The sequence below is a fragment of the Thamnophis sirtalis genome, unplaced genomic scaffold (genome assembly GCF_051295495.1).
Source record: "Thamnophis sirtalis isolate CommonGarterSnake01/CBP01778 unplaced genomic scaffold, rThaSir2_p1.2 scaffold_3, whole genome shotgun sequence".
NCBI classification, from domain to species: Eukaryota; Metazoa; Chordata; class Lepidosauria; order Squamata; family Natricidae; genus Thamnophis; species Thamnophis sirtalis.
This window is the reverse complement of record NW_028261383.1, coordinates 14,483,909-14,504,059: the sequence shown is the minus strand read 5'-3', so window position 1 is coordinate 14,504,059 and position 20,151 is coordinate 14,483,909. Positions and strand designations below refer to the sequence as shown.

Below are 20,151 nucleotides of genomic sequence, written 5' to 3'. Positions count from 1 at the left end.
CAGAGAAGAGCAACAAAGATGATTAGGGGACTGGAGACTAAAACATATGAACAACAGTTGCAGGAACTGGGTATGTCTGGTTTAATAGAAAGAAGGACCAGGGGAGACATGATAGCAGTGTTCCAATATCTCAGGGGCTGCCACAAAGAAGAGGGAGTCAAACTATTTTCCAAGGCACCTGAGAGTAGAACAAGAAGCAACGGATGGAAACTAATTGAGAAGCAACTGAGAATTGAGGAGAAATTTCCTGACAGGGAGAACAATTAATCAGGGGTCAAGCCATTTTCCAAAGCACTTGAAGGCCAGACAATGAAGTTGAACAATTTGCCTCCAGAAGTTGTCAATGCCCCAACATTGGAAGTCTTTAAGAAGATGTTAGATAGCCATTTGTCTGAAACGGTATAGAGTTTCCTGCCTAGGCAGGGGGTTGAACTAGAAGACCTCCAAGGTCCCTTCCAACTCTGCTATTGTATTGTATTGTATTGTATTGCATTGCATTGCATTGCATTGTATAAATCACATGTGGCAGAGTTGACTTCACTCAGGAACAGTGCTGACATGTTGCTCCTAATAAATAACTGGATTTCTTTTGAAATTTGGCTTGAGGCTTATGAGTTAATTAGGGCATCCGTCAGAACTTGACATAATATATTATTATATTGGCATCCTTCAGTCTCAAAAGACTATGGTATCGTGCTCTGGAAAGATGTCCTAAAGCAGCATCTGGTGTGGCTAAAACAGCCAATTCGAGAGTGGCAATCCCTTCCACACTGAGGGCAGATACATTCTGTCCCCTATCCAGCCCCCAGATTTCGCTGGTTCCGGGACTGCCTCTTTGCTTCAGCCTGCCAAACAAGTATCTCTTTGAATTGGAGAAGGCAATAAAGGGATAAAAATGGTTCTACATGTACCGGTAACCTTGCCCCATGCCATGTAAGGCTTTAAAGGTTCCAACCAACACCTTGAATTGGATCTAGAAACAGACCGGCACACAATATAGCTGAATGCACAGAATGCATCTTCTTTGGGCCCCCAAGATTGCTCACATAGCTGCATTCTGCACCAGCTGAAACTTCTGGATACTGTCAAAAATAGCTGCATATAGAGTTTGTTGCAATGATCTAAGCAGCAGTTAATGAGGGCGTGAGTCATTGATCAATGGGCTCCTATTTAAACACATGCTAAAATTCTTTCTGGACACTGGTTTTCAAAAATGTATTTTCTTAAAGAGATATTTTTCCAGCCTGGCTCTGTGGCTCATCTCCAAAGTTTCAACGCCATCTGTGACTTCTCCTCTCGCTGCCTTGATACAAATTATAGGGTTGAATAATTGCTGTCTTCGTACTAATTCTCAGGAGATTTTCCTGCAGAATTTCAGAAAATTAGACACAAGCAGATCACTAATATATTTTCATCCTGGAGTTACACACAAGACCTTACATCATAGACCTGGAAAACAGTGGGTGCCTAAGTGAATCTGGGGGTAGAAGGAACCAGGGGGCTATTTAGGGAAGATGGAGAGGTGCCTTCACAAATCCACTTCAGAAATGAAGCCTTGGCTGGATTCTATCTCAAATAATAAAACTTTCTTCCACCTCTTCCTCTCGCTCTTTGTTCAAACCATAAACAGGACTGGAGGATGAGTCGGGGGCTCATCATGTTACTTCTCCTGCTGCTTCAGTTGACCAAGGGAGTCTGGGGCTTGCTCAAAGCCAAGTGCACCTTGACTGTGCAGAGGGATGAAATGAGCCCAAAGAATCATTACAGGCCAGGAGACATTTCCATTGGTGGTGTCATCTCAGCAACCCAGGCTTTTTTTGGAAGATTGAGTTTCAAAAAACCTCCTTCGACTCCAGTATTGGAGTAAGTTGACCTTCCTGCTCCACACTAGAGCAACTGTATTTCTGATGTATTTCAGCAGTTCCAGAAGGAATTATGCACCTTTGAAAGTCTCACATACTACTATCAAATAGCAATGTTCTGTTTTTCTTTACTTTAAAGAAGAAATAGCCGTTTTCCTTGACATTCTCAGAGGAGGGCAGGATGGTGGCTAGAGAGATGGTTCCTCTTTTCTACCCCTTCCTTTCCCCAATGAATTTGTGGATTTGACACAAAGAAGTGGGAAGGCTATATTGTTTGCCTACCTTGAAAAAGTCATAGCCAACCCTTCTGAATTTGGTTCTCAGGTTCACTGATGATGTCAAAGAATCTCAGATCAACATTTTTTGTTTCATTACATTTCCATGTCTGTGACTCCTGTTTTGCACTGATACCAAGTACGGTACCCTAATCCTATAAAGACTTAAATGAGCACAGTGGCTTGTTGGTTAGGATGCTGGGTTGGAGGTTAGCAAGCTAGTGTTTGAGCCTCGGGTTGAGCCTCGGGGCCATGGAGGTGGGATGAGCTCCCATCCTTTGTTCCAGCTCCTGCTGGGGACATGAAAGGAACCCCCAACTGTGCATCCCTGGGCAACGATGATCTCATCGTCTAATCCTTTCAAGAGCCAAGGTGGCGCAGTGGTTAAAAGCAGCACTGCAGGCTACTGCTAGATCAGCAGGTCAGCGGTTCAAATCCCACCGGCTCAGGGTTGACTCAGCCTTCCATCCTTCCGAGGTGGGTAAAATGAGGACCCAGATTGTTGGGGGCAATATGCTGACTCTCTGTAAACCGCTTAGAGAGGCCTGAAAGGCCTATGAAGCGGTATATAAGTCTACTGCTATTGCTATTGCTATTGCTATTGCTGGAAAATTCCTCGGTACTTCCAACACAAGTGTGATGAATGCTCCCAAATTAAGTCTCTCAAAGACTTCCCAAAACTCAAACTCCTGTTGGGGAATCAATAACATTTGCTGTGTTGGAGTGACAGCTTCTCATGCTGCGGGAGTTTATGTTTGAGTGGGCACTTAAAAAATAGGTTGAACATCTCCAAAATTTAAATACTGGAAAACAAAATGAGAAAGAAAAAGAGTGAATATTTTAGTCAGTCTGAAATTGTAGACCAAATAGCAATAGCAATAGCACTTAGATTTATGTAGAGTTTAGAGTTTTATTTCATTTGTATGCCGCCCTTTTCCCTAAGGGGACTCAGGGCGGCTCACAACTCAAAGAAGGGAAAGGGGGATACAGACAGTTTAACAACAACACAAAACAATACATAATTAAAAAGCGCAACAATCATACCGTTCGAGATAGGGGCAGCGAATCTTTAGCCCCAGGCCTGTCGGAACAGCCAGGTTTTAAGGGCTATGCGGAAGGCCTGGAGGGTGGTGAGGGTACGAATCTCCACGGGGAGTTCATACCACCTCACAGTGCTTTTACAGCACTCTCTAAACAGTTTACAGAGTCAGCATATTGGCTCCAACAATCTGGATCTCATTTTACCAACCTCGGAAGGAGGGAAGGCTGAGTCAAATGCACAGATACTGCCAATCTCAAGAATAAGTCAAAGCTAATAATAGATTCAGGGAGGTGGTGGCTCAGTGGCTAAGACATTGTTCTAACGCATCGACAAGATCAGAAAGGTCGGCAGTTCGGTGGCTCAAATCCCTAACGCCATGTAATGGAGTGAGCTTCCATTACTTGTCCCAGCTTCTGCCAACCTAGCGGTTCGAAAGCATGTAAAAATGTAAGTAGAAAAATAGGAAGGTAACAGCGTTCTGTGCGCCTTTGGTTCTTAGTCAGGCCGGCCACATGACCACAAAGATATCTTTGGACAATGCAGGCTCTTCAGCTTTGAAACAGAGATGAGTACTACCCCCTAGAGTCAGGAATAACTAGCACATATGTGCAAGGGCAACCTTTATCTTTAATAATAGATTTACATAGACCTACATTTCACTGAATATCTTAAATAGAAATATACATATATTGGAAAAAGTCCCTGAGTTTCATTTAAATATGGGACATATCTGGAGAGATCTCTGAGCCTTCTTAGGATAGATGCAAATATCCATGCAAATATGTCATCAAATGCTCAAAATCTGCTCAATTGTCACACAGTTTGTGCTTTTCAGTTATAATCAAATATATCTTATTTGTTTAGATTATTTTTTTATTATTTTATATTACATTGTTCTAATGCATTCAGAAGGATGCCTGGGTTATGGCAGATTAGAAATATTTTGATAAAAAGGGATTACATAAATCTCTTTAATTAAAAAGATAATAAATAAATCTGTTCTTTTTTATTGATTATTGTATGTTTAATGCATTATTTTGCAGCATATTAGGGGCACAATTCTGGAAAGTCCTTTCCTTCCTTTTTACTATTCAGGAGATCAATCGAATTTCTCATATCTTGCCCAACATCACTCTGGGTTACAATGTCTATGAAAATTATTTCAATCCAGGAAAGACTTCGGATGCTTTGCTGAATCTGCTATCAGAGGGGGAGGGCAACGTTCCCAACTACAGTTGTGGGAGACAGAGAAACACAGTGGCTGTTCTGGAAGGGACTGAAACTGGCCTCTCCATCCAGATATCATCCATGTTGGGCACCTACAAAATCCCTCAGGTGAGTCTTGGCTGAGAAGATCAATTTTAATTGTTGGTCAGAGATTCTTCTGGGACAGAATTACCTTTTGGATTTCATGGGTCTCAGATAAAACACCACTTTTCTTTCCTTTTCAGATTAGTTACAATTTTGTTTCCCAGAGTCTGAAGGATAAAATTCAGTTTCCTTTCTTCTACCCAATGCTTCCTGCTGAAGGATTCCAGTATTCAGGAATGGTCAAACTCCTCCTCCATTTCAGGTGGACTTTGGTTGGTCTGATTGCTCCGGACTCTGACCAGGGCCAAAAATTCATGACCACGTTGACTTCGATGCTGATAAGGAACGGCATTTGTCCAGTTATCTCACAGAGATTTTTAACAACTACCAATACCATCATCGTACCTTTGCATCCATATCAGAATTGGAGACAAGTGAGCGTCTTTCTTTATGCTGCAGAACTTGATTCAATCAATGCAGGAATAGCAATTCTAGATTGGGTACAGCAAAATATTGAGTACCCTGTGGCAGGAAAAGTGCTGGTGACAACGGTGCTTTGGGACTTAAACTATTTTTTTAAAGCGCAAATACGTCATGTTCAATTCATTCATACCATTTTTTCCTTTCCTTTGAAACCAAATCGAGTGACCAGGTTTGGTGAGTCGGGGCAATTTTATTCTCTCATGAGACAGTTTGCAGAGAAATCCTATATGTGCTCCTACACCGAGGATGCCTTTTCTGTGAAAGTCTGGAGACGGTGCAGAGAGAGAGATAAACTAAAGACTCTGTCCGTGGAGGACATAAATGAGGTTGTTCGTATAGACAATTATTACATTTACAGCACCCTCTGGGCTGTGGCACGAGCCTTGCATGCAGCCTATTTGTCCAAATCCAAGATGATAAATAGATTGGCAAATCAAAAGTTCAAGGCTTGGCAGGTATTTCTTTTCTATTACATGCATCTCTCCTGCAACCTAAGAATCCATTTTCTGATTGTAAAAACTAGGCAGCTTGGCAACTTATTTTGTATCTAAAAAATAAATTGAATTCCGACTTTCCATTTCTCTCTCTTTTGCCTTCCCTCCGGTCTTTCCACTTCTTGAGCAACATATTGTCCTTGTAAACTGGTTTTGAAAGGGAACATTACAAGGTCTTCACTGTTTCACTCTGTTTCCCCCCAGTGAGTAAAATATTGTTTATTTTATATTTTCTCTATTGCAGTTCATTCCAGAGAACAGAGCCACCACCAAAAAGTCAGGTTTCCTAGGTCCCATAAGATGACAATATGGGGGAACTTGCAGCAGGTCCATATGTGAGTGTGTAGGGTGGACAGATGTTCTTGGGAGAAGACAGTACCACCAGTAACCTGACCCTATGCCCCATATGGCTTCATAGGTGACAGAGATGAGTCCCAGGTGTGCATCCAGGACAAGTGAACCTTCAGGATGGTTTTTATGTAGAGCCTGTTGCAATAATCAAATCAAGAGGTGACTAAGGAGTGAGTGACCATAAGCAACACCACCCAGTCCAAGAACAGATACAATAGGAATGCAAGACAGCTATTCAAAGACCTCCTCTCTTCAAGATAGACTGGATGGGGAAACCGATTCCACCGAAAAACTAAAATTAGATTTTGTTTAGATGAGCAAATTAGGGGAATTTTGTAATCGGTTTGTGCTTTTCTTCCTCTCTTTCATGTACCCCGGGGATTCAGGGAAGAGTCCATTTGAGTCCTTTCTTAATCCTATCTACCTTCCCAGGACTTTCAGGTGGCTTTTGATCTCTTTATTTATGGGGTGAATCCTGAATGTTCCCTTCAAGATCCATCTCTGGACTATCTCCCCTGTTAGATTCGTTTCAAAGGACAGCAAGACAGCATAATGGGAACCAACCATAAACTCAATCCTCTCTCTATCAGCAGGTCCCCAAGATCACTTTACACATTTTAACAGAACAGAATAACAGAGTTGGATGGGGCCTTGGAGGTCTTCTAGTCTAACCCCCTGCTCAGGCAAAAACCCTATTGTCAGCGTTCCAAATATCATCCAAAATTAAATCAGAGTCCAAGGCAGAGCTTTCCACAGACGTACCAACATGTCTCTCTTAATAATTTGGAACTTTGAGGAAAGCTCTGCCTTGGACTCTGATTTAATTTTGGATGATATTTGGTTCCCATACGGGGAGCCAACACCTCTACCATTTCAAACAAATGGTTGTCCAAACTGTTCTTGATAAAAAAAAGTTTTGGTAACGCGTCTTGGTAAAAAGAACTGGAAAAGGAGCAGAGCCTTATTCTGCAAGCCTTTCCCAAGCATATCAGACAGGAAACAGACCATATGGGCTACTTCTAATCAAAGAGAGAAGCAACCTGGAATTAAGGAGAAACTTCCTAACACTGAGGATGATTAACCAGTGGAATGGCTTGTCTTCAAAAGTTGTGGGTGCTCCATCACTGGAGGATGTAAAGAAGAGACTGGATAGCCAGTTGTCTGGAACTGTGTAGGGTATCCTGCTAGAGCAGGGGGTTGGACTAGAAGACCTCCAAGGCCCCTTCCAGCTCTGATTGATTGAGATTTTTTACAAAGAACATTTGAGGTTGGTGTCCAAGGCAATCAGAGACCAGTTAGTAACCACTAAGTATTTATTCCACTGTTAAATTATGTGGGGGGGGGGAGACACAAGAAGACTTTACATAGGTGAAGGCATAGAGAGGAAAATAAATAAAGCACACCAGAAATTCATAAGCTTTTTGGCTCAGAAAAAAATGTAAAACGCTTAGCATTCACACCAAACACATAAAACTTACATATCTGCTAAGAAAGTTATTGTAAACAAAATAGACTTGGGAATTGGACACAGACAGAGGAAAAAGAAAGAAACTCTCCTTGATTTTATTCAATGTAAGGGATTCAACGTAAGGCCACAGTCTCCAACCTTTCTAACTTGGTGACCCAAGGGGGGAAGAGTGACCTGTGAGTGGTAGGCTCACACACATGTGCACAGCTCCAGACATGTGCAAACCGCAGGCATGGATGCCCTCCACTGCACCAAATTGAGCCTCACACATGAACGGACAGTGCTTGTGCTCACGCGTGAAGCTCCACTTGCACTAGTTGCAGGCACTTGTACTCGCACAAGTGGAGCTTCATGCGCAATGCAGGTGCCCTCCACTCAAACAGGTGGAGCTTCATGTGTGAACACTTGTCCATCTCTCTCGCAGCCCTGTACAGAACAAATCGTGGCCCGGTAGTGGGACACAGCCCGGTGGGTGGTGATCCTTGAGGTAAGGAATAGATACAAGTTAGGACAGGCATTGGAGTCTCATGACAGATCTTCCAGATAGGACAGGACAAAGGACAGATAATACAGAGATTCCAGGAATACTACTATATTTTCCCCAGGAATAATTACACAGCCCAGAAACTCTGTAGAATAGGAATTGTCTATATTACATGTCATAGTGTTCTTCCAGATTACTTGTGTGTGTATGTGCATGCATAGATATATTTGGAAAATGAAACTTAATTTCTCTCTCATCACATAAAGCTTTGTCAGCATTGCCCTAGCTGGCTCTCTAGGAAAGAAGAACACTTGATTCCACCTGAAAGCTACAAGGATCTTTTATTAGAGACAACTGGATGCAGAGAAAGCAAGGCCAGATCTGAAGAAAACCTGTGCAAATTGCTATATTATGCCAAATGTTTAGCCCTCTCCCCTTTGACTACTTCATCTGTGTCCAATAGGATGGTACCTGGATATTTTGAGAACAGGACACTTCATCAAGCAGTTAACATTCAATTCATGCCAAAAATTCCTTGAAACAGCCAGATGAAACTGGTTCACACCTCTGCTTCCTGGTGTCCCCCTTTTGCCCCTTTTACAACAGGCCCTCTTACCCACCCCTTCCAGGTTGTGGCAGGCTGCAGCGCAAGCAATGGGGAACGCAGCCTGACAGGGTTCTTTTCATGGAAATCTGGATATCCTGTCTAAACCTTTTCACTTTCTCTCCATACCAGCTTCATCCCTTCCTTGAAAAGTCTAAGTTTTATCACGAATCCATAGATGGAGTGTCTCTGGATGAGAAGGGAGACCCAACAGCAGACCTGGAGGTTGTCATCTGGCTGCTTCAGAACAGGACAACTAGAATGATGCAATTTGGCACCCTTGAAAAACAGGGATACCTGAATTTCAATCTCGTGGTCAACCCAACAGGTGTGGCATTGATGGATAAACTGAACAAGGTTGGAAAAATCTTGATTTCAGTCTTTGTGAATCTCTTACCAACAGGGTTGCTTTCTTAGGACAGAAAGGGGTTTTGAATGTCATCTACATTCTCCAAGAAAGGCAACAAATTCTTTAGTTAGATATCAAGCTGTCTGCGAGAAATACATTCTTAACTCTTTAAGAAGACTGTATACTAGTGTTCTATTGAAGGGACATACATTTGAGCCAGGATACGTTTGAGTTCATTTCTTCAAAGAAAAAAATAAATGCATAAAACTATAAGTTAAGCAATTTAATTTTAATTTTGAACATAAAGTAAAAATGGAAGTGTATAAATAAATTTGAAAGAAAGAAGAAAAGGGACACAACAGGCAACCAAGAAGATTGTTGAGCTCTTTATATGGATTTCAGATTTAGCAAAGCTGAGCCTTGAACTGGGGATAACTTCTCCATTCTGGTAATTAAATCACGTAACATGATTGGTCTTCCTTCCTCTGTTCAGTCCCTGCCTCCTTCCAGGTGTGTGGAAAGCTGCCATCCTGGATTCATGAAGGTGCAACAGGAAGGGAAGCCCATCTGCTGCTACGACTGTTTCCCTTGCCCAGAAGGAACCATCTCCACCATGGAAGGTGGGTGGCACCAAAGGAAACTTTCCTTTCAGGGAAGACCACATACCGCAACATTGTCCACGAAGGCATTTTGATAGGCCTCTTAGCAATTCATATGTTTCTAATATATATAATTTTTCCCCTACTGAGTGCTGTAAGGAATTGTCTTCAGGGTTAAGGTGGAAGCAGAACATTAAGAGCTGCTCAAGCAATGACAGCTTAGTGTTAGCAAGGAGTTGCCTGTTGCAATCAAATTGCTATTCGTTTCCTTAAAAATGAAATGTTTTAATGATGCTATTGCCGGAAAAGCTGATCTTCCTTGCCCTTATGGGATTACAGTCTATCCATTTTTAGTGTACTTGAGGAAATCTTAAATTCAATCCTAGCTCACCTTGAAGGCCACCTTCATCTTATGGACCATATTCTTGATCCATACCAAAAAGAGCACTTTTTGATTTCTGTTGAAATAAGCTGTGCTTTGCAATCCTTTTGCAAGTTATTCCATTCTTTTTTTTTTTAAGAGAACTTTTTTATTTTTCTTTAAAAAAAAAACACAAATATGTCATCATTTGTCAATCATTAAGACATTGAAGTACAATTTTTTTTTTGTTGTGTATACCCCTCCCTCCCTCCACCCCCCCATCCCCCCTCCTCCTTCCCCCCCCCCCCGACTTCCCAGAACCCGTACACGGTATGGATTTTTAACTAACACAGTCTAAAATCTATTGAGAAAAGAGAAATAAAGAAATTAATGACATTCTAGATTGAACTTAGCTTCTTCTTACTGAACTGACTTTTAACAGTTTAAATCATTTCTGATCTTAAGCATAGGCTAACTGGAATTTCTTAGTCCCGTATTTATTTTGTATATAGTCAATCCATTTTTTCCAGTCTCGTTTATATCTCTCATTTGAATGATCTTTGAGATATGCCGATATTTTAGCCATTTCAGCCAAGTTTATTACTTCCATTCTAAGCAATGTCCCAAAGGTGCTTTTTCAAGAGACAACTGGACTTTCTGGTTTTTCTTTGAAGATGTTTCGCTTCTCATCCAAGAAGCTTCTTCAGCTCTTTGGGACAATCATGATCTGGATGACTGAGAATCTCCATAGATATTCTAAGCCACAGGTGTCAAGCTCACCGTGTCATGTTGATGTCGCATGATGCATCACAATGATTTTTGCCTTCGTGGAGCTGGGTGGGTGTGGCCTGTCCATAAGGCATCTGGCCTGCGGGCCACCAGTTTGACACCCCTGTTCTAAGCAATATTTCCTCCCTGTTTAGACTATATTTCAGTGTGACAGGAAACACCTCCCTCTCTCCACTCCCTGCCTGGGCCCATTCTGTTTCAGGGTGCCAATGTGCACAGTTGCTAGGTAAGAATAGAAATTTACTTGAAGCTACATAGATAAATAATAGGCCTTGGATTCAGGGAAGTGTCACTTTCAGCAGAATAGTCAAAAATCCAGTCAGAGGTTCAGAGAGACATGCCAGGTTTATGGGCCAATTCCTAAAGTTTCAGGGTGTTTTTATCCAAACATGCTTCACAGGAATGGCACACCAGAGCAAGAGATCAGATAGTTGTTGTAAAAAGAAGAAAAATGAGCAAAAATGCTGCTTAAATCAGGCCACCTCCATCTTATCTTTAATTAAGATAGTTACTCCCTTGCTTGACAAACAGCCTCCGTGAGGTCTTCCTCTATTCCAGGGGTGTCAAACCCGCGGCCCATGGGCCAGATGAATCACATGCTGGCCATGCCTACCCCCTGTTTAGTGAAGGGGGGAAACGAGATACGTCACATGACGACAATGTGTCATCGTGAGTTTGACACCCCTTCTCTAGTCTCTGCTTTATTTCTTCAGTTGCTGGGTTTAACAGCCATACTGTACCTCTATCTCCTTATATGTTTTATTTTCATTTTCATTTCATACAGTCACATATATACTGTGCATATCCGGGGCCATATAACATTGAACAATAAACACAGCCATTCTTGTCAACAGTACCCCCCAAAATACAAACCCAATATACCACTTCAACCCTCCATACACCCTTTCTTTCACCCCCCCTCCAACTTTCCTTTCTCCCCTCCAACATTCCCCTCTACCCTACTTCCCCTCCCCCTCTATCACTCCTCTCTCCCGATACACTCCCTCCCTTCCATCTCACCCTCCCTCCAATCCTCTCTCCCACCCTCTCTACCCCTCTTTCTTCTTTCCCTCTGCTCCTCCCTTCGGTGTATTTCTACTATCTATCAATATATTCAGCTTCCTATTTTTACACTAAAATTAAAAAAGCAACAGTATACAAGTGCAATCATGTTACTTTAAAATCTAGCACATACTATATTTCCCCCCTCCCCCCTCGGACCCCACCTTCCTCCCCCCCCGACTTCCCAGAGCCCGTACACAGTATAGCTTTTTATCAAACACAGTCTAAAATATATTAAAACCAGGAAATTTAAAAAAGGGGGGGAAAAAGTCAATAAGATCTCTGCGTTGAACTCAGCTTCTTACCGTTACACAAACTTTAAGCAGTTTACATTATTCCTAATCTTAGTTATTTGATTACCTGCAGGATTTCCCCAGAGGTTATTGGTTGGTTCAACTTTTGCCTATACTCTTCTCTAACTAGGGGTATTTTCTCTTTATCTAAGTATTTGTCTATATCTAAACCCTTAATTTTGTCCCCTTTGTACAATTCTGTAAAAAAATTCCCGGAATGCCTTTTAAATCTCCCCCTGTTGAAACACCTCCTTCCCTCTATAACACAATTTGGATACATTTCAAATTTTTCTTTTAATTTCCTCTTCCAATTCTTTTCGTTTTTGCCCTTGTTTATGTCTATGTATTTTGTTTATATTCATCAGTACTCCTCTCATATACGCTTTACTTGCATCCCCTACAAATTCCATGAATGTACCCTTATTCATATTCAGAACAAAGTATTCAGATAGCAATTTTTACAATCATTAATATACTTTTCATATCTAAATAAGCTCATTCAACCTCCAAGACCTTCTTGCCTGCACTACCCTTCCCAATTCCATCCAGACTGGGTTATGATCTGAAAGGACCCTCGCCGCAATCTTTGTCTTCTTCAACCTAGAAAATAAATCATTAGTGATTAGTATAAAATCAATCCTTGAAAGGGATTGATGTCCATCAGAAAAAAGGGTGAAGTCATATTCCTCTGCATTTCTTTCTCGCCAAACAGCCATACTGTACCTCAACAGCTGGTTGCTCCAGATGTTTTGAAGCTGCCTGGGTTTGATCAGCCTCTGTGGAGTCCTAGCTTAGTGTCTGCTGAGGCTGACATACCACTGGTTCAGCTTCATCAGAGTCAGAATCACGGTCTTAGACCTGGCGACATGATAGGCCCTTTCTTTCTGAGCTGCTCAATTGCCAAGTAAAGGAGTGAATGTTGTGGCCCATTGGCAGCCAGCGGAGCTGGCAGCAGAGTCGGACAGTGAAGAGGTTGGGGAGGAATATAGGCCAGTCCTAGGGGCTGAGGAAAGCTCAGATAAGAGCTCAGCGTAGAAGGCAGAGAGGGAACTAGACAGCAGTGAGGCAGAGGAACAGCTGGAGCCTGTTCCAGTGTGCGAATGCACAGAGCTGCCAGAAGACAAGAACAACTAAGAAAGTAGGGCCGACTTAGGAGTAAAGCCACACCTTGGAGATGATTGGCACCTCCCATAGGAAACAAAGAGAAACAAACAACGAGTGGGCTTTTGCAGGAAACAATTTGTTCATTCAGTCATTTCAAGAGTGAAAAGTTCTGTTTCTGTCTATAAGAGACTCTGTGCCAAGTTTTGCCTTGCCCTGCATTTGGAAACTAGTTGTTTGGCAGCTCACCAAATGATATAAGGAGCATGTGGATAAACATTCCTCTGAAAGACTGTTTGTTAAGCCTTGCAGACTGTGAATGAAAGGAATTCACAGTCGTGTAAATAAAAGGGGTTTTGCCAGGACCAAGACTCCGCTTCTTGCTTTTTGAGGAAGCCTGGGTCAGAACAGTGAACACTTGTACTTTTTTTTTAAATTATCCAATAAAATGAGGAATATCTGGCTCTATTATTATCTTCTTGAATCCCTTGATCGACTGACATATAATTTTATGCTCTGTGTTCTAAGTCTTTCCCCATGGGTCCAACAGCACAATGGTAAAATGCTGCATCTTGCTTGCTTGTTCCCTTCTGGATGGAGTGAGTGGAGGAAGGCTAAATGTGCGAGGCGAATGGCCGCTAACCTCTTCTCTCCGGTCTGGGTGAGCGGAAAACACCCAAAAAATACCAACGACCCGGCTCGAGACTATGCAGGAGGGAGCCCCAGCGGGAAAGCGACATTTGGGGTACTTGAACCATCGTTTATTTGGAGAGTTGTCGCGACTGAGCAGCCTCCGGGCCAGGAAATCACCCGCAGCATTTCTGACGACGTTCGGCGGCATAAACCAAGATCATGGCGGCGGCGCGCTGATGGCGCCGTCCTCGGTGGCTTCTTTTTGCAATTTTAGCCCCATTTCCTCCGTCGACCATGAGGAGCCTTGGAAGGTGTTTGGCGGTTGTGACTTTAATTCTGGGGAGGTGGTAGGTGATCTGAAGCGGCGCTGGACGAAGCTGGGCAGTCGGTTTGCTTGCTGCAACCGCTGCCTCTTTAAGCGCCCCCCCCCCTTGCTCTATCGGCTCTGCTGGCTTGCGAAACGCGGTGCCCTCGGCTCCTTTTGACAATCTCTGTTTGCGCTTTCATGCTGTACGAACTTTAGACTATCCCAGAGAAGGGGCTGGCCTGGCAGAATATTGGACGAGATTGGGTAGTTGTCTTTGCTGCCTCTGTGGCCCTTTTGGATGCCCCCCCCCCTCCGCCCCATTTGAACTGGCCTTCCCTTTGGTGTGGCCTGTCCTGTGTGATTTTTCCACGGCTACGAGGCCTCTCTGCCATCTGGCCCCCTTTATTTACAGTAGCTGGATGCCTGGACTTACAATCTGGCCACCTAGTGGGTTTATTATCATCTATGGAGGCCCAGAGATGTCATCTCAGCCCTTTCAAAGGAAACTTTTCCGGCTTAGGGCACAGTTTTTGGGACATGGAGGAAGGGAGAGGGACAGAACACCCCTCTCTGGACTGCTCCCCCCCATTGAACTGCTCCCCCCCATTGAACTCACTGAACTCTTGCCAGAACTCTCACCAGATTTGTAGAAGAGAAGACTAAGACAATTAAGACCTTATACAAGCCTCATACGCTTTTTGCACGCTGCGCAATTTTTAATTTTTAAATTCTAAAATTTTTATCTTAAATTGGTATGATGAGTGTATGAGACTGCATGTGACTGAGTGAATGCGCCCACTTTTATTATCCTATATTGTTGTATTTGTGTGTTTTTAATTATCACGTGGGGACTGTCTGAGTGAACGAATGAGTGTGTCTGATTCGGAGGGCCTGTCCGGGAATGCGGGAGCTATAGGTGTGGTTGGGGGAACCACGGACACGGGAGTGGGTCGGAGCATTACGGTCATAACGGGGAGGGGCAGATATGGCGGGGACTTTAGGGCTGGCCATTACCGGGGAAGGAGGGTTCGCTATGTCACAGCGATCCCTCCTTCCGGCCCTATGAGCCCCACTCCGAGGCCAGATGGCGCGAGTAGTCAGGACCCTGGTCTCCGGCTGTTGTCGCTAAATGCCAGGTCTGTTGTTCACAAGGCTCCCCTCGTCCGGGACTTAATTTTAGACGAGGGGGCAGACCTGGCATGTATTACTGAAACCTGGCTGGGCCCGGAGGGAGGAGTCCCCCTCGTAGAGATGTGCCCAGAAGGATTTCAGGTGCTTCATCAGCCGAGAGCTCAGAGAAGGGGTGGGGGTGTGGCTATTGTTATTCGGGAGTCTTTGGTTCCTCGTAGGATCCCTGCTCCGGAGCTTGTCGGGTGTGAGTGCCTGCTGGTGAAGCTGGACCTCAAGGGTCAAGTGGGCCTGCTGCTAACGTACCTGCCTCCCAACAGCGTTGCAGCAGCCCTCCCCTCGCTCCTCAAGTTGGTAGCCGAGCTGGCAGTTGAGTTCCCCAGGCTTATGGTCCTGGGGGATTTCAATTTGCCTACGCTCGGTGAACACTCGGATGGGGCGCAGGAGTTCATGGCTTCCATGACAGCCATGGGCTTGAGCCAGATAATTCAGGGCCCAACTCACTCTGCGGGTCACACGCTCGACCTCGTATTCCTCTCGGAGCAGTGGACTTGTGACCTTGGTCTGAGGGGTAATAAGATCATGCCCCTGTCGTGGTGAGACCACTGCCTACTGAGGCTTGACTTCCGAAGACCAAACCCCCACTGTAGGGAGGAGGAACCGACCAAGTGGTTCCGCCCCAGGCGACTTATGGACCCTTTGAGGTTCCAGACGGAGCTTGGGGTTATTCCTGATACTCTCACCCACAGTCCGGTAGAGACTCTGGCTGCCGCTTGGCATTTGGCAGCATCGGAGACCCTCGACCGGATTGCGCCACTACGGCCCCTCCGAGGCGGCGGATCCCGGAGGCCTCCTTGGTTCACCGAGGAGCTCCGGGAGAGGAAGCGCCGGAGGAGACGCCTAGAGCACCTGTGGAGGTCCGATAAATCCGAACCGAACCGAGCACTTTTAACAACCTGCACCAAGGATTACATCAGGGCACTTAGGGCAGCAAAGAGATCTTATATTGCCACCTTGGTTGCGTCCGCCGAGTCTCGTCCAGCCGCCCTGTTTAGGATAACCCGCTCCCTCTTAAATAAGAGGGATACGGGGGACCCCTTGCAGGGTAGGGCTGAAGATTATGCCCAGTTCTTGGCGGACAAAGTTGCTCGGTTTCGGTCGGATTTGGACTCCACCTTTGCAGAACCAGCCGAGGCACGAGAGGACGATTTGGTTGACCATCGCTGGGTTGAGTTTCAGGATGTTACTTCCGGGGACGTGGACAAGGCCATGAGGGCTGTGAGTGCCTCCACCTGTGTACTGGACCCGTGTCCCTCCTGGCTGGTTGCTAACAGCAGGGAGGTGACACGGGGCTGGATCCAAGCGGTTATTACCGCCTCGCTTCGGGAGGGGCACTTCCCCGCCGCACTTAAAACGGTGGTGGTGAGACCCCTCCTGAAGAAACCATCTTTGGATCCAGCCGTACTTAACAACTACCGTCCAGTCTCCAACCTCCCCTTTATTGGGAAGGTTGTTGAGAAGGTGGTGGCCTACCAGCTCCAGCGGTCCTTGGAGGAAGCCGATTACCTGGACCCCTTCCAGTCCGGCTTCAGACCTGGTTACAGCACAGAAACCGCTTTGGTCGCATTGACCGATGATCTCTGGAGAGCCAGGGATGGAGGCCATGCCTCCATCTTGGTTCTCCTCGACCTCTCGGCGGCTTTCGATACCATCGACCATGGTATCCTTCTGCGACGACTGCGGGAGGTGGGGGTGGGAGGCACTGTTTTGCAGTGGTTCTCCTCCTACCTCTCGGACAGGTCGCAGTCGGTGTTGGTCGGGGGTCAGAGATCGACCACGAGGCCCCTATCATATGGGGTGCCGCAGGGGTCGGTCCTGTCCCCCGTACTATTTAACATCTACATGAAACCGCTGGGCGAGATCATTCGGAGGCACGGGATAAGATACCACCAATATGCGGACGATACACAGCTGTATCTGTCCGCCCCGTGCCAACTCAATGAAGCGGTGGACGTGATGAGCCGGGGTCTTGAAGCCGTTAGGGACTGGATGCGGGCTAACAAGCTTGTACTCAACCCAGAAAAGACCGAGTGGCTGTTGTGTTTCCCTCCCAAAAATTTGGTTAGTGTTCCAACGCTCAGGCTGGGGGGTCACAATTTACACCCCTCAGACAGGGTTCGCAACTTGGGAGTCCTCCTGGATCCACAGCTGACCTTTGATCACCACCTGTCGGCTGTGACCAGGGGGGCATTTGCCCAGGTTCGCCTGGTGCGCCAGTTGCGACCCTACCAGAATCGGGAGGCTCTCACAACAGTCACTCGCGCCCTCGTGACCTCTAGGCTGGAATACTGCAACGTGCTCTACATGGGGCTGCCCATGTCCAGAATGTGGCCGCGCGAGTGATCGTGGGTGCACCTCGGTTCGCCCACATAACACCTATCCTCCGTGAGCTGCACTGGCTACCTGTTGACCTCCGTGTGCGCTTCAAGGTGCTTCTTACTACCTATAAAGCCCTTCATGGTAGTGGATCTGCGTACTTGGGAGACCGCCTTCTGCCAATTACCTGCTCTCGACCCATAAGATCCCACAGATTAGGCCTCCTCCGAGTGCCATCTGCCAGCCAGTGCCGGCTGGCAACTACGCGGAGGAGAGCCTTCTCTGTAGCAGCTCCGACCCTCTGGAACGATCTCCCCGTGGAGATTCATACCCTCACCACCCTTCAGACCTTCCACACAGCCCTCAAGATCTGGCTATCCCGCCAGGCCTGGGGGTAAAGACTATAGTTTGCCCCCGCCCAAATGTTGAATTAATGTTGTTTGATCTTAACCACATACTGTATTTTTATGTTATTGTACGTCTTCCCCTCCCATAAGTTGTTAGCCGCCCTGAGTCCCCTCAGGGAAAAGGGCGGCCTATAAATAAACGCAACTCAACTCAACTCAACTCAACTAAATATCTGGAGAGTTTTCCTTTGAGATGAAGGAAGACTAAAACACTGGAAAGCTTTTCTCAAGGTTTTCACATCAATCTTCAAAATGCATGCCCAAAGGGAAGCAATTGTTCCTTGTAATCCAGCTGTCAACCCAGAAGCTGACCCGACCAAGGCCATTTTGAAGCTTCAGTGTTGCCACACTGCAGCTGAGGGATGGGGAGGGGGGAATAGAGATAGAGGAGGTTTGTAGCCAAAACAAAAAAAATTCCTTTGAGAACCAAGGACTTTCCCACAGGTGTCGGAGAGAGGAGGAGTGAACTTACCAGGCAACTGGACAGCACCTTGATTGGACCATGCAACTGTTTGATTAGACTTAATTGTTTGGGGAAGGGGGAAAACTTTTATTTTTAATTAGGTGAAAATCACGGGAACATTCAGAGTCACTTTTCACTAGCCTGTGCCAATATGATATATCCAAATAAAACTGTTCTTTGAGGAATTTACCTGCCTCAGAGTTCTGTTTGCTATGGGTGTATTACTTGGAACCCTGACACCAGGCATAGGTGGGAAGGGGAAAAAAGCAGGATAAGCTAGCAAAAATGATAAACACACACCAGGCGAAAAAATATCTGGGAGTGTATTTTTAAAAACTGCCTTCAACAATACCTCGTCTATATATAGGAAACAAGTGGCTGTTTTCATCAGTGTAATAGATGCCCTTTCAGAAGAAGAATCAGGCTTGGAGGAGATCATTGGGACCATGAGATCAATTCTTTGGCCATTTCCAGAAGCTAAATTAACTTTCCCAAACAGCTGGCAAACCAGCCAACACTTGTCAAAGGGGTGTTAGCATTATAGAAAAGAACAAGGTTTAAGGTAGATCTTACTCTTGCTGTTTTACAGATACAGATGAATGCATCAAATGTCCAGCAGATCAACATCCAAACAACAACCGAAATTGCTGTATCCCCAAGACTAAAACTTTTCTATCCTATCTCGAAAAATTGGGGATCATATTAACTTCCTTTGCTTTGCTCCTCTCTTTAGTCACATGTCTTGTCTTGGGAATCTTCATTAAATTCCAAGAAACTCCCATAGTCAAAGCTAACAATAGGGATCTTTCTTATATCCTTCTTGTTTGTCTCCTGCTTTCCTTCTTCACCTGCTTCTTGTTCATTGGCCAGCCAAGCAGAGTCACCTGCCTTCTTCGACAGACAGCATTCAGCATCATCTTCTCTGCTGCCATTTCTTCAGTTTTGGCTAAAACAATCACAGTGGTGCTGGCCTTCTGGGCCACAAAACCAGGGAACAATGTGCAGAGATGGCTGGGAAAGAGCTTTGCCAACTCCATCATCCTTTCTTGCTCTGGTCTCCAAGTTGTCCTCTGCAGTATCTGGTTGGGAGCTTTCACTCCCTTCCCTGAATTTGACATGCACTCACAATTGGGAGAAATCATTCTACAGTGCAATGAAGGCTCCGTTGCCATGTTCTACAGTGCCCTTGGCTACATGGGCTTCCTGGCTGCCATCTGCTTCACAGTGGCTTTCCTGGCCAGGAATCTGCCTGGAGCCTTCAATGAAGCCAAGTTGATCACCTTCAGCATGCTGGTCTTCTGCAGCGTCTGGGTGTCCTTTGTGCCCGCCTACCTGAGCACCAAAGGGAAGTACATGGTGGCTGTGCAGGTCTTTTCCATCTTGGCCTCCAGTGCAGGACTTCTGGGCTGCATCTTCATGCCCAAGTGTTTCATTATTTTCCTAAGACCAGATCTGAATACAAAGGAACATGTGATGTCAAAATAAACAGATTTTCAAAATTATGTTAATATAACTTTATAATAAAGTAAAATTAGGTTATATGTTGTGGTTTTTTCTATCTGGTCTATTTATTAAAGCTGAGAGTATCATAGTCAACAGATAAGGGAACTCTCATGATTAAAGGTACCCATATCCAGTTTCAGACAAGGTTATATTATTGCCTTTGCCTAACAAGGTTTCAGATGCATATCTGGCATTAAGCATTGGCACCTTAAGATCTCCAGCAATCTTGGATCACAGAATAGAAGGCAGGGTCACCACTAGATTTAGAGGGATGGCTTGCCCTATAATATTCCACCAGATGCTCACACTTTACATTCCTTGGGCAAATACCAAAATAATGCAACTTCCCTTGATCAATCCCCTCTGGTTTTCTGCCAACATAGAGCTTTCATATCTCCAACTAATC

General features: G+C 45.0%; 1 protein-coding gene across 1 annotated transcript; it reads left to right on the top strand.

Moving 5' to 3' along the window:
- Window positions 1–1,657: 1,657 nt before the first annotated feature.
- LOC148047248 (vomeronasal type-2 receptor 26-like) lies at window positions 1,658–19,727 on the top strand. Its single transcript, XM_087708004.1, has 4 exons — window positions 1,658–1,863; window positions 4,223–4,514; window positions 9,217–9,343; window positions 18,832–19,727. The coding sequence occupies exons 1-4, from the start codon at window positions 1,658–1,660 to the stop codon at window positions 19,725–19,727; spliced, it is 1,521 nt and encodes a 506-aa protein (XP_087564130.1).
- The last annotated feature ends 424 nt before the right edge of the window (window positions 19,728–20,151 follow it).